Below are 15,596 nucleotides of genomic sequence, written 5' to 3'. Positions count from 1 at the left end.
CATGGCACTCTAGCCTGGGCAACAGACTGAGACTGTCCCCCCCCAAAAAGAGGAAGTATTGACAAATACTACAACAGGGGTGAAACTTGAAAACATTATGCCAAGTGAAGGAAGTCAGATGCAAAAGGCCACATATTGTATGATTCTATTTATATGAAACGTCCAGAATAGGCAAATCCATAGAGACTGTAAAACATAACAATAGTTGCCAGGGGTTGAAGGGAGGGAAAATAGGGAGTGACTGCTTAATAGGTATGGGGTTTCTTTTAAAGGTGATGAAAATATTATGGAACTAGATAGAGGTGATGACTGCACAACATTGTGAATGCACTAAAAGCCACTGAATTACACACTTTAAAATTGTTAAAATGGAAAAATGTCTAAAGCAATTAAGTATTTTTACCTTCTCTTCCCAACCACAGGACCTTAACACTTTAATGCTGATCATCACCTCCTGGCTTTTATGTTGTTTTTGTATACACTCAGGCTTTATTTTTATTACCACAAGACATTACAGAAATATTGAGAAAAAGAAGTTGTTGACATATATTTCTGGGAGTGTTTTGTTAGTCATTACCCTTTGATAAAATAGCTAAGGAAGAGGTTAGAAAATATTTATAGCCAGTTAGTAAACATTAAAGTTGAATTTATAATAGTCTGTATCTTGTCATTATAAAGTTGGGTTTCTATATAGTATGTTTACTAAAAAAGTACAAAGCTGGCCGGGCGCTGTGGCTCACGCCTGTAATCCTAGCTCTTGGGAGGCCGAGGCGGGCGGATTGCTCAAGGTCAGGAGTTCAAAACCAGCCTGAGCAAGAGCGAGACCCCGTCTCTACTACAAATAGAAAGAAATTAATTGGCCAACTGATATATATATAAAAAATTAGCCGGGCATGGTGGCGCATGCCTGTAGTCCCAGCTACCCGGGAGGCTGAGGCAGAAGGATCACTCGAGCCCAGGAGTTTGAGGTTGCTGTGAGCTAGGCTGACGCCACGGCACTCACTCTAGCCTGGGCAACAAAGTGAGACTCTGTCTCAAAAAAAAAAAAAAAAAAAAGTACAAAGCTTTTATACAACATTGAGGTATACAGTTGTTTTAATGTATATTTTCCACAAAATCATTGACTTGTAATTTTGAGATTATATTTGATAAAATGTTTGTGACAGAAAATTTTATTTGTTCACTTAAAGTTGCAAACTATATTTGTCATTGGAGATTGGATATGCTTACCAATCTTCCAATAAATAATATGTTGTGGGCCGGGCACGGTGGCTCAAGTATGTAATCCTAGCACACTGGTAGGCTGAGACGAGCGGATCGTTTGAGCTCAGGAGTTCAAGACCAGCCTGAGCAAGAGTGAGACTCTGTCCCTACTAAAAATAGAAAGAAATTAATTGGCCAACTAAAAATACATAGAAAAAAATTAGCCGAGCATGGTGGCGCATGCCTGTAGTCCTAGCTACTTGGGAGGCTGAGGCAGGAGGATCGCTTGAGCCCAGGAGTTTGAGGTTGCTGTGAGCTAGGCTGACGCCATGGCACTCTAGCCCGGGCAACAAAGTGAGACTCTGTCTCAAATAATAATAATAATAATAATAATTTGTTGTGATCTCAGTGATCTGGTAAATAACTCAATCAGCATTGTAAAATGCTATAGAATTTCTGGACTTAGCAATGATGTTTTCCTGCTTGACTAAGTTTATGCCAATAAACAATGCACAGTCTCATTCTTCTACATTATCCCTGCCAGGCTATGTTTTATTTTGGTCTTTCTTTAATTTTGCCTTGTACTAAGGGACTCTGTTTGATCTGAAGACTGAAATTTGTTTCTCTTATTATTCTTATTTCATTTCAAATAAGTTTTCTCCTATTGTTTTATTTTATCACACCCATTCTGAACTTTCCTTCAGGAACTTTCCTTTTTTTTTATTTTTTTTGAGACAGAGTCTCACTTTGTTGCCCAGGCTAAAGTGAGTGCCATGGCGTCAGCCTACCTCACAGCAACCTCAGACTCCTGGGCTCAAGCGATCCTCCTGCCTCAGCCTCCCGAGTAGCTGGGACTACTATATATATTAGTTGGCCAATTAATTTCTTTCTATTTATAGTAGAGACGGGGTCTCGCTCCTACTCAGGCTGGTTTCGAACTCCTGACCTTGAGCAATCCGCCTGCCTCAGCTTCCCAGAGTGCTAGGATTACAGGTGTGAGCCTCCGCGCCCGGCCAGGAACTATCCATTTAAAAAAATTTGTGGTAAGGACACTCAGAATGAGATCTACTCTGTTGACAAAATTATAAGTGCATACTATAGTATTGTTATTAATAACTATAGGCACAATGGTGTACATTAAATCTGTAGAATTTATTCATCTGGCATAACTGAAACTTTATGCCCATTGAACAGCAACTCCCTATTTCTTTCTCAGTCTTTCCCTTTCTCTATATATAAATTCTCCCAGAGTAAGACTCCATTTCTTATTTCTTTTCTTTTATTTTGCCTCTCATGAAGTATATTATTTTTTTGAGACAGAATCTCACTCTGTTGCCCTGACTAGAGTGCTGTGGCGTCAACTTAGCTCACAGCAACCTCAGACTCCTGGGCTCAAGTGATCCTCCTGCCTCAGCCTCCCGAGTAGCTGGGACTACAGGCATGTGCCACCATGCCTGGCTAATTTGTTCTATATATTTTTAGTTGTCCAGCTAATTTCTTTCTACTTTTAGTAGAGATGGGGTCTTGCTTTTGCTCAGGTTGGTCTTGAACTCCTGAGCTCAAATGATCCACCCACCTCGGCTTCCCAGAGTGCTGGGTTTACAGGCATGAGCCACCGCACCCGGCCAAAGTATATTATTTTTTATTAGTTTTCTAACGTGTCTATTCTGTTATTCAGTGCCTCTATTTGTTTTTAAAGTATCATTGTTCACATTTTTCTTTCCAGTGTAAAAACACAGTTCTCAAAGGCATTTGTTTGTATGAATCAATGTTTTATTTAACTCATTACTGAGAAAACCAGCAGGAGGACAAAAGAGCTGGTTCCATGAGCATTTGAGAAATATAGATGTATACAGTCAATGGGAAAATAATCCAAAATAAGAGGATTAACTTAAACATAAGAGTGGTTAATTTTTCACAGGAAATAAAACCATATCACCTTTGGGGTTAACTTCTCTACAAGGCTATAAAACAAAACAACTTATTGATTTCTGTAGGTTAACTTCTAACCTTACAGAATTTTACAGGACTATAAGTCATTTGCACCTTCATCAGTTGTGGATTGTGACTATACTGTGACAGCTATGCTATAGTCCTAAGAGGTCAGATTAGGGTCAAGCAGGATTATTAGGAAATGCTCTAGCATCGAAAAAAAAAGCAGCCATTCTCTTGCCTTTTTGTGTAGTCGTAGTCAAGGGGGTAGGCAGATGGAAGGAGCAATAAACCCTTCTCAACCTTGTGAGGGGTGGGTCAAGGTGGGAGTTTCTCTTATGTAGTGGATATGGAGTGTTTTCACCAGTTCAATTTTCTTTTGACTCCTTGATGTATATAAGTAGGACTCTAGTTTTCATTCATGGTAAAAAATTTCCCATGTTACATTTTTGTTGTGTTGTTTCAGCAGGAAATTAGGCAAGGAGAGAGTAAAATGAGTGTACAATTAGAATTACAAAGTTTGTATCTCCTATTCCAGACAGGCTTGTATTTTCCTTAGTTTTCCACTGAAATATTAAATATATGTCCTTTAGAAGCATATTATGATCATTACCTTTCTTGGATATTGCAAATTTCAAGAGGACATTGTCATTTTATTTCAAGGTTCTCAGTAATTCCATAACCCTAACCTATACTTCATTGGTCAGAATTAAGACCAAATGGCTTTATTTCTACATCCTTCTGAGATTAAATTGAACTATTTTATGACCATTCACCCCTTTAAAATATGATTAAATCTATGGGTACTTTTGTCAGCAAAAATGCACATATGCACACATACAGGTCTCTCCTCACTTCTTTTTGCCTAGTTACATGGGAAGCAGTTGCAGACAATGGGTAGGAGTTAAGTTAAATTGGATGCAACTCTCCCAGGAAATGCAGGATTAATGACAATTAATTTGGAGGCAGTGTATAATCTAAAAACATAGAAAAATGATGGCACCATGGACAGCGCGGGGCAGGAAGTAACCTGAAGTTCAGGCATAAAAGTAGAAGGCAAGCCAAAGGAAGACACTGGCCTTGAGTTAGGGCCTAGACTGAAGCTGAGGAGAGAGGGGCCAGGGGACTTTCAGTAGAGCTGCTGTGCCTCACAGCCCAGAACCTCCAGCCTCAGAGCAATCTGGTGCACCCAGCTCTGAGGGTGAATTCTAATGTAGCGAGTCAGTAGTGGCGGGTCTAGAGAGTTCACCACTGGTGTGAAGGAGTCTTGATTTCCCTGAAAAACCTGAAAGAGGAAAGATAGCATTTATTAGTTGTCTGACAGGAAAAATTAGAATTAACAGCACCCTGCTTGCCTGCTTTGGAGGCCTTTGCTCTAGCTAGGCCTTACATCTGGAATGTTCTTCTCCACTTCACAAATGTAAGATAAATGGAGTGCTTTGATTTATTTATTTATTTAATTATTATTATTATTATTTTTTGAGACAGAGTCTCTCTTTGTTGCCCAGGCTAGAGTGAGTGCCGTGACATCAGCCTAGCTCATAGCAACCTCAAACTCCTGGGCTCAAGTGATCCTTCTGCCTCAGCCTCCCGAGTAGCTGGGACTACAGGCATGCACCACCAAGCCCGGCTAAATTTTTCTATATGTATTAGTTGGCCAATTAATTTCTTGCTATTTATAGTAGAAATGGGGTCTCGCTCCTGCTTAGGCTGGTTTCGAACTCCTGACCTCGAGCAATCTGCCCGCCTCGGCCTCCCAGAGTGCTAGGATTACAGGCTTGAGCCACTGCGCCTGGCCGAGTGCTTCGATTTAGATCACACAGAGCATCCCTGTGTTGGACCATCTGGAGGCTGGAGTCAGGTGTGGAATTCAGTGTAGCCCAGTGGCTTTGGCAGGAGAGGGTGAAAAGGGGAGAAGAAAGAGGGAAGATAGTCTAAGACTCAAGGTGTTTGCCACTCTGGGACTTTGGAGGCCTACAAGGACAGACAAACATGATGATATGCTGAAGATCTCCTGAGGTGGTTTGTGTGAAAAGAGGCAACTTGTCACCATAATGGGAAAGAAGTGGTTAAACAGCAACAAAAGGGCTCCTGCTTCTTGGGGCTATTTCCCTCCAATAATCCTGGCATCTATATCTCTGCAAAATGTGGTGTTGGTTTCACTTCAGATTCCAAGTGGGAAGAGACTTTTCCTGGCAAATGCACTGTGAAATAACTTTATTTTCATTACTTTAGCTACATTTTCCCCTTTGGTTCCCAACCCCGGCTGATTATTGGAATCACCTTGGGAGATTTTAAAAAATAATTATGCCTGGACTAGCTCTTCTCCCAGAGATGTCCATTTAATTGGTCTGCTCCCACCCTGACACGCTTACATGACAGCCAGAAAGATCTCTATATATATACCTGGTGATGCCACGCTCTCAATTAAAACCTTCCATGTCACTTAGAATAAAACCTGAATTCCTTATTCTGGTCTCCAGGCTCTGTCTGATATAGCCCTGGCCAAGTCTCTGATCTCATCTCCCACTACATTTCCCCTATTTCACTGTATTGCAGATAGACTGGTCTTTCAGTTCCTGGATAATGCCAACTCTTTTTTACCATGAGAGCCTTTTGTATATGTCATTCTCTCTGTTTGAAAGGCTCTTAACCCTTCTGTTTCTTCTTTCATCCATCTTTTTAAACTTTTGGGTCCTAGTTTAAATGCTATGTCTTTCGAGAGTTCTTCCTCATCTAAAATAGGACTCCTGTTTATTGTAAATCTCAACTTGATATTTCCCTTTGTAGCATTCATTATATTCTCATTTATCTGTTTACATGTTTATTGGCTGTTTCCTCTGTCTTCACTACTGAATGTCAGTTCCATGAGGGTAGAGACCTTGGTCATTATTTTATTTTCTGACATAGAATATATAGCATCATGTGTATCATGGGAAACATATCATAAGCATTTGTAGAAGGAAAACGTTTGCATTTGATAAAACTTTTGAGAAACATTAAGATCCTTATTCTGAGATTCATTTACAAATGTTTACGGTATATTTGGAGGCTTGTACAACTTTTGTTAGACTTAATCCTTATTATTTCCCCTCAAGCTTTTATTTTGAAAAGTTACCAACCCGGAGAAATAGAAGGAATAAGACAATGAACACCCTTAAATCCTTTATCTAGATTCACCAGTTGTTAACATATTGAGATATTTCCTTTACCTCCCCTCTCTCCTTACCCATATACTTTTCTCTGAACTATTTGAAAGGAAATTATAAACATAATATTATCTAATATTAAATTTTTAAGTCACCATAATGATATCCTATATAGCTTTTCCAATCTAGAATCTAATAAAAGATCACACATTGCATTTGCTTTTCATGTTTCTTTTGAGTGTCCTTTAATCTAGAATAGACATCTAGTCTCTTTTTGTCCTTCATGATAGCGACATTTTTCAGAAGGCCAGTACACTTGTGTTGTAGAATGTTCCACATTCTAAATTTGAATAACTGTTTTCTCATTATTAGATTTTGGTTAAACATTTTTAGTAAGAATACAAAGTAGGAGATATGTCCTTCTCATTGTATTACATCAGGGGTTACATGATGCCAAATTGTCCCATTATTGATGATGCTAAGTCCGATCATATGATTAAGCTGGCATTCACCCAATCTATTATAAGGGTAACCATTTCCCTTTCCTAACAGTCTGTGGTGTAACACTTTGAGATCCTGTAAATATTCTGTTTCCCAACATGCTTTCATCCAGTGAGTTTAGCATCCATTAAAGATCTCTACAAGTATTCAATAGCATATTGGTGGCTGCAAATTGATTTTCCTGTTTTGTCATTTCTCCTACATTTATTAGCTGGAATTCTTCTGTGATGAAATGCTTCTCCTCTCCCTTTATTTTTTTATGGACTCCTGGATTATTTATTTATTATGTGTATTATAATTAATTCATTACCATTGTTATTCTTTTTGATGCTCAAATTGTCTCAAATTTGGCCAATAGGAAGCCCTTCAAGCCAGCTTCTGTGTTCTTTTCACGTGACCCCATTAGTGTTTGAATGCTTCCTTGCATTCTGGCACGTCAGGATGTTCCAAGATCACCTGGAAGTTTCCTTGCTCTAGCCTTGGAAACAGCCATTTCGTTAAGGAACCCAAATTCCTTTTACTGGGAAATGCTATTTAGAGACCAAGGTCTCTAAATGGGCATGGGGTGTGCTCATTGCTACTGTAATGTAATTATTTCTAGATCCTCTCAGTGGATGGTGTTAGGAAATATATTTTTTAAAATTCCTGAGTTCTTACTGACACTTCTAATTAAACTCTAACATTATTTGTATTTGTATTAGTTTTCTAGGGCTGCCGTAACAGATTACACAAACTGGTGGCTTAAAAATAAAAGAAATTTACTCTCTCATAGTTCTAGAGGCTCAAAGTCTGGAGCCTGGAGCATGGGTACAAGATACTGAGTCAAAGACACTATCACATTTAAAGATATTTGGTGTATGTCATGTCCACTCACATTCTATTGGTCAAAATGAGTCATATGGCTATGCCCAAAGTCCATGAGGTTTTCAAGGAAAGAGGGAGTAAAAAATCAATAAAAGTCATACCATTTGCCTCATATGCCATTTTATGTTCATTTAGGAATTTTTTATATTCTCTTGTTCCAGCAATGAGAGGTGATTTTGTGTAGGCAGAGGTGAGAGGTCTGGGTGGCTTACTAAATTTCTTGGTTCAGGAGCATCCTCTACTATTGACAAAGTGAAGTGCAATTTATTTAATGGCACCAGAAGAAGTTTGTGTATCTTGTGATTCCGTGCTTCTTCTTCTTCTTTTTTTTTTTATAGGATTCTAATTTCCAACATTTGCTTTCTTCTTTCATTCATCACTGCCAGTTCTTTTTTTACCATCTATTTTTTTCCAAAATCAAAATAGTTTTTTAAAAACGATTATGAAAGTAATACTTACTGCAAAGAAATTAAGACAGCCTTATCTCTAGTCCTATGTACTTTCAATCCTTTTCCTTTCAGTTCCCCAGAAGCCACTGCAGGGCTCAGAAATTAGTATTTAATCACTTGAAGGGGGGACTTTCTCTTTCCAGAAATGATTTTATCTGTGTTCTACCACCACTAGGTCTCACACTGACGTTTTTATTTTTTGCAGTCTCTCCTGGACTTTCTCTAGAGTGAGCTCTGAAGCTGAGTTGGCTAGCTTTGCTTTAGATGTTTATTTCCTACTTGTAACTAGAAACTTATAGTATTCTTTGCCTTCTAGTTATTTTATAGATGGGCTATTTTATTCACAATTTTAAATTTTATATGTGTGTGTGTGGTTTTTGAAGATTGTGGAAAGATTTAGGTAGCTGCCATTATCTGACAGGAATGTGCAATTTAGGAATTGGAATTATTATTATTTTTTGAGACAGAGTCTCACTCTGTTCCCCAGGCTGGAGTTCAGTAGTATCATCATAGCTCACAGCAATCTCAAACTCCTACACTCAAGAGATCATCCTTCCTCAGCTTCCTGAGTAGCTGGGACTACAGGTGTGCACCACCACACCGGGTAATTTTTCTATTTTTTGTAGAGATGGGGGTCTCTTGCTTGGGCTGGTCTTGAACTTCTGACCTCAAGCAATCTGCCCACCTTGGTCTCCTGGAGTGGTAGGATTACCAGTGTGAACCATCATGCCTGGCCTGAACTTGGAATTTTTAAATGGTATTTTAAACTATTTTTCCAACTATTTGTTTCTAGCATGTAGAAATACAATTAATTTTGGTATTTATTTTGTTTTAAGCAAAGTTGTAAACATTTAAATTAATTCTAATCATTTACATATAGATTCTTTTGGATTTTCTATCTATGCCATCATATCTTCTACACATGATGAGAGTTTGTTTGATCTTTTCTAATAATTACATTCTTTTTCTCACCTAACTGCATTGCTTAGGGAATCTGATACAGTTTTAAATTAACATATGGCAGATTAAAGATGACTATGAGTTCTTTTACACTCCTCCCATAGAGACGTAGGTCTATTGTGCTTCATTCTAAATCTGGGTTTGGCTGTTGACTCTTTGAATCAATAGAGTATGACAGAAATGATGAATGTCAGTTCTGAGCCTGGCCTTTAAGAAGACTGGCAGCTTCTACCTTGGTTTATTGGAATCTAGTTCTTATGTAAAAGGAGAGACTATCCTAAGACCACCATGCTATGAGAAGCCCAAGACATGTGAAGAGGCTCTGAAGGATGGAGACATGTGGCTAGGAAAGTCAAGGAAAACCAAGGAACCAGATGTGAGTGAAGAAGCCATCTAGGAAGTGAATCCATCCAACCATTCGTCCCCACCAGCATCACATGGATCAGAGCAAAACAAGGAGTATGAAAGAATTCAGGCCATGAATACCCTTTATCAGATTAAATAATTTCCCTTCTAGTCTTAGTTTGCTATTTTTTAAAAAATTAAGAGTAGATGTTGAATTTTATGAAATGCTTCTTCAACATTCATTGGTCACATAACCCTTCAATATGTTAATGTGATGGTGAGTTATATTAATTTTCTAATGTTTAGGCCACCCTTGCATTCCTATGATAAATCTAACTTGCATCCATATTGCTAATATATTATTTGTGATCTATGTTCATGAATAAAATAGGCCTATTATTTTTCTGTCTCATGTTGTACTTGTTAGGTTTTGTTGTCAAGGTTTTGCTATTATCATAAGAGAGTTGAATAATGTACAGTGTTTTTCTATTTTCTGGAGGAATATTTTTAAGATTCTCTTGAAATTAAGAATCCCTTGAAAATTTGGTAGAATGTTTATTGTAGCCATCTGGATCTGGAGTAAGTATTTCTTTGTGGGAAGATTTCTGAATATCAATTCAATTCCTCAAAGGTTACAGGAGTTTCAAGGTTTTTCACTTCTAGTAAGTTATATTTACTAGAAATTAATTCATTTTACTCAATTTTCCAAACTTACTGTTATAAGATTAGTAAATATCCTCTTATTTTTTATGTTGGCAGAATTTCTGTGCAAGATCCTTATTGATGTCCTGTTTTTCATTTCTGATATTGATTATTTGTGCCTTCTTTCTTTTTATCTTGATCAGTCTTGCCAGAAGTTTGTCAATTTTCAAGGAATGAACTTTTGGTTGGTTTGTTCTTTATACTGTATATTTCTTTTTTACTTCATTTACTTCAGATTTTTATTTTTTTTCTTGCTTCTACTTCCTCTTGGTTTATTTCTATTTTCCTAGCTTCTTGAGATGTGCCTTAGCCCTGCAGTCCCCACCCCCCAGGCTGGGGACTGATACTGATCCCTGGCCTGTTATGAACCAGGCGGCACAGCAGGTGAGCAGTGGGCAAACAAACGAAGAAGCTTCACCTGTATTTACAGCCGCTCCCCATTGCCCACCATCTCCCCCCACTCCCCCGTGTGTGCAAAAATTGTCTTCCATGAAACCTGTCCCTGGTGCCAAAAAGGTTGGGGACAGCTGCTTTAGGTCATAAATTTTCAGCCTTTCTTCTTTTCTAATATATGTGCTTAAGGCTATATATTTCCTTCTAAATATTGCTTTAGCTGATTCCCACATTTTGATAAGTAATGCTTTGTTATCATTCAGTTAAAAATACTTTCTAATTTATGATTTCTTCTTTGACATACAGGTTATTAAAGATATATTTCTTGATTTCTAACATAGGAAGATTTTATTGTTATCTCTTTCTTATTTATGTCTGTTTTTATTATATTGTGACCAGAAAACATGGTCTATATTATCTGAAATTTGAGACTACTTTATTTGTAGCTTATTTATAGTTTAAAATGGGAAATTTTAGTATGTATTTCCTTTGTGCTTAGAAAGGATGTGTAATTCTGCAGTATCAAGGTATAATTTTCTAAATATATTCATAAGGTTAAATTTGTGAATTGTGTTGTTAATTGTTCTATTTCAATACTTTATCTTTGTCTGTTTGTCAATTGGTGACAGAGATGTGTTAAAATTTACCACTCTAAATATTGAATTTGTCTATTTTCCTTTTTTTCTGTCAATTTTTGCTTTAAATATTTTGAGGCTATGTAATTAAGTAATATAAATTCAAATTGCATTTTCTCAGAGACTTTTTATTATTATGAGATTACATTCTTAACCTCCAATAATACATTCTTGCCTTAAAGTCTATTTTGTCTGATATCAACAAAACTGCAACAGATATCCTTTAGATATTTGCATAATTACTTTTTCTGCTTTTGACTTGCTACTTTTCTGTATCTAATGTTTTAGATATATGTCTTGTAAAATGCACAGAATTTGATTTTGCTTTTTGATTGATCTGACAATCTTTGTCTTATAACTGGTATATTTGGTTCATTCATATTATTTATTTGGATTTAAACCTATCATCTTGTCTTGCTATTTTTGTATCTGTTTTATGTTTCTTTATCTCTCTTTGCTTGTTTTCATTTAGATTTATTGACTATATTTTATCCTTTCATGTTTTTTCTTCTACTGTTTTGGAAGTCTTACACCCTTTTCTATATTCTATTACTTACTGGTTATTCTAGAAATTATAACGTGCATCAAATTATCAAGGTTTAATGTTAATCAATATATTTACCTCGTAGATAATACAAGAATTATATTACATAGATTATATATATTATCCCTATCTTGAGTTGTATGCTGTTTTTGTCATATGTTCTAAATTCACACACACACATTTGGCTTAAACAGTAGAAATTTATTTTCTCACAGTTCTGGAGGCCAGAAGTCCAAGATCAAGGTGTTGGCAGGGTTGGCTTCTCCTGAGGCCTCTCTCCTTGGCTTGTAGATGCTGTGTTCTCCCTGTGTCTTCACATGGTCATCCCTCTGTGCATATCTGTGTCCTAATCTCTTTGTTTAAGGACACCAATCATATAGGAATAAGGCCCACAATAATGTCCTCATTTTAGCTTAATTACCTCTTTGTAAATACTATCTCCAAATAAGGTCACACTCTGAGTTACTGGGGTTAGGACTTCAACATATTAATTTTAGGGGGACACAATTCAGCCCATAACAGTGTTCAACCAACTAATGTTAACTCATATCTCTAAAATTGTAAGTGGCGTTAATGTCAGCAACGAAAATCTATATCTTTCAAAGGTTATGAAGGCATAGAGTCTTTCTTAAAGCATTTTATGTGTGCACAATGGCATTTAGCAGACCAAGCAGGGGCCATCATCCCATTGGGTCACAAGGATTAATTCCATTTGAATTTTCCTTTTTGCCTGATAGTGGGCACTTAAATAAGGAAAAGAAGTACACTAGGCCAGGCCCGGTAGCTCACGCTCACGCCTGTAATCCTAGTACTCTGGGAGGCCGAGGTGGGCGGATTGCTCGAGGTCAGGCATTCGAAACCAGCCTGAGCAAGAGTGAGACCCCGTCTCTACTATAAATAGAAAGAAATTAATTGGCCAACTAATATATATAGAAAAATTAGCTGGGCATGGTGGCACATGCCTGTAGTCCCAGCTACTCAGGAGGCTGAGCCAGGAGGATTGCTTGAGCCCAGGAGATTGAGGTTGCTGTGAGCTAGGCTGATGCCATGGCACTCACTCTAGCCTGGGCAACAAAGCGAGACTCTGTCTCAAAAAAATAAATAAATAAAAGAAGTACACTTAACCCAACTTCTTTTCACAAACACTGGCTCCTTATTCTTGAGAGCCTCTTTATCTCATTGGACACAGTTTATAGAGGAAGATCTACCAGCAAACACCCTTTTATCCCTTAGCATTAGGACACTTAAGATCTATCTGGTGGTGTTGGCTAGTCTTAGCATCTCCCTGTATGTAGTGGACTTTTTTTTAAAAAAACCAAAACAAAAAACATCCTAAGCATTTTTAAGTGTACAGTTCAGTAATGTTAAACATATTCATATTGTTGTGTAACAAATCCCCAGAACTTTTTCATCTTGCAAAACTGAAACTCTATGCCTATCAAACAGCTCCTCATTTCCCCCTTCCCCTAGCCCCTGGTAGCTATCATTCTACTTTTTGTTTCTATGATTTTGACTATTTTAGATAACTGATGTAATAAATTTGTAGAGAGGGCGGGAAACTTGGACGTGGCGGGGCCGATTCAGCCTGGGTGCCAGACCTCGGGTCCGCCACTCAGCCGCCCGGCAGGCTGGCCTTCCTCACAGCTGTCAAGCCCCGGCCAGCCCTGCGCCTTCCCAGTCCTCCGCCTCAGTTTGGGGTGGGTCCGGAGAATAGCTTCGGAGATGGAGTCGTCGCTTGAGGTGAGCTTCTCATCCAGCGGTGCGGTGTCTACGACACCGGGGTTTTTGCCTCTGGCCCGCTCACACATCTTCAAGATAATCGTGATTGGCGACTCCAATGTGGGTAAGACGTGCCTGACCTACCGCTTCTGCGCTGGCCGCTTTCCCGACCGCAACGAGACCACGATTCGGGTGGATTTCCGAAAACGAGCAGTGGAGATTGATGGGGAGTGTATCAAGATCCAGTTATGGGACACAGCGGGACAAGAACGATTCAGAAAGAGCATGGTCCAGCACTACTGCAGAAATGTACATGCCCGTTGTCTTCGTGTATGATATGACCAACATGACTAGTTTTCACAACCTGCCATCTTGGATAGAGGAATGCAAACATTTGCTAGCCAGTGATATACCATGGATTCTTGTTGGAAATAAATGTGATTTGAGAAGTGCCATTCAGGTACCCACACACTTGGCACAAAAATTTGCTGACACACACAGTATGCCTTTGTTTGAAACCTCTGCTAAAAACTCCAATGATAATGACCATGTGGAAGCTATATTTATGAAGTTGGCTCATAAGCTTAAGAGCCACAAACCATTAATGCTTAGTCAACCCCCTGATAATGGAATTATTCTGAAGCCTGCACCAAAGCCTGCAATGACGTGCTGGTGCTAAATAACAGTCTTCATTATACTATCTAGTTTTGACTAAAGAAACACTTTTGAAGTATGACAGTGATAAGTCATAAGATTTATTTATTTATTTATTTATTTTTTAATGAAAAGTCTTCAGTGGGAAAGTCATAAGATTTAAATCAACTATAATGGATTATCCTGACACTTCACCATTTATCATTGTCATGCTTACTTTTGTATTTTGTATCTACTTAATCAAGTTTGTCACTGGGCCAACACAAGGAAAATGTTGGTTTTCAGGTGAGATTGAAAATGAAGCAAATAGGATGAATCAGAACATCTCTCCATTGCCCAATGAAGGAGGCTTCGAATGAGAGAGAGCATGATGAGATTTTAAGAGTCAGTAACTATTCAATCCCGTGTTCCTGGGATTGAAAAAAATATCAAGTGTTAAGTACACACCTTTGAATGTCCTTTGAAAGGGAAGTGTTCCCAATAAGGTAAAAACCAGTATCTGCCTCTCCATGGAGTTTGTTCTTTGGTTTTTGGGGGGTTTTTTGTGTTTTTTTTTTTTTTTTTTTTTTTGAGACAGAGTCTCGCTTTGTTGCCCAGGCTAGAGTGAGTGCCGTGGCATCAGCCTAGCTCACAGCAACCTCAAACTCCTGGGCTCAAGCAATCCTACTGTCTCAGCCTCTCAAGTAGCTGGGACTACAGGCATGCGCCACCATGCCCAGCTAGTTTTTTCTATATATATTAGTTGGCCAATTAATTTGTTTCTATTTATAGTAGAGGCAGGGTCTCACTCTTGCTCAGGCTGGTTTCAAACTCCTGACCTTGAGCAATCCGCCTGCCTCGGCCTCCCAGAGTGCTAGGATTACAGGCGTGAGCCACTGCACCCGGCCTTGTATTGTTTTTTATTAGAGACAGGGTCTCACTATGTTGCCTGGACTTGCCTTGAACCCCCTGGACCCAAGCAATCCTCCTGCCTCAGCCTTCTGAGTAGCTGGGACTACAGGCATATGCCATTGTTTGTTTTATTAGCATATTTAATTGTGTTATTATTGGTATATTTTTAGAGCCAAAACTTTAGTTCCAGTGGGATAAGAAGGCCTAGAATGTGTTCTGGTTCTCAGTCCATAAAGAATGACTTTTCCAACGTTCTAGATGCTTGATTTTTTTTTTAATTTTTTTTTGAGACAGGGGTCTTGCTGTGTTGCCCAGGCTGGTCTCAAACTCCTGGGCTTAAGTGATCCTCCTGCCTCAGCCTCCTGAGTAGCTGGGATTACAGGTGAATACCACCATGCCCAACTTGTTATTTCTAATTAATATCAATCAGGTCTACAAAAATCATTCTTATTTTTAAAAGAGTAATTTGAATTGTTACTAAGTTCTATTAAATATGCAAAAATAAGAGAGATTTAAAGGCAAATGAAATGACATAAAAAGGTATATTTTATTTTGATATCTTTAAACAGTGAAAAAGTAATTGAAAGCATTTGAGGAGTTGTAACTTAGAAGAAAATAGGTAAACCTTGTTCCTGGCTACCACAGGAGACTGTTC

The 15,596-nt window shown here is 38.2% G+C and overlaps 1 protein-coding gene and 1 pseudogene across 1 annotated transcript in view; one reads left to right on the top strand and one right to left on the bottom strand.

Annotated features, from left to right (window-relative positions):
* Positions 1-3,038: 3,038 nt before the first annotated feature.
* The window catches only part of F8 (coagulation factor VIII), a 249,234-nt gene continuing 236,676 nt past the window's right edge, over positions 3,039-15,596 (bottom strand). Inside the window, exon 26 of the mRNA XM_075999764.1 lies at positions 3,039-4,420. Within this exon, the coding sequence (XP_075855879.1) occupies positions 4,265-4,420 (156 nt within the window). The 3' untranslated portion in view covers positions 3,039-4,264. The remainder of the gene's footprint in view (positions 4,421-15,596) is intronic.
* LOC109730248 (ras-related protein Rab-33B pseudogene) lies at positions 9,246-14,075 on the top strand (annotated as a pseudogene).

Source organism: Microcebus murinus, unplaced genomic scaffold, assembly GCF_040939455.1.
Source record: "Microcebus murinus isolate Inina unplaced genomic scaffold, M.murinus_Inina_mat1.0 scaf005_hap2_Mmur4.0, whole genome shotgun sequence".
Classification (NCBI taxonomy): Eukaryota; Metazoa; Chordata; class Mammalia; order Primates; family Cheirogaleidae; genus Microcebus; species Microcebus murinus.
The sequence above is the reverse complement of the archived record's forward strand: the minus strand, read 5'-3'. Positions and strand labels throughout refer to the sequence as shown.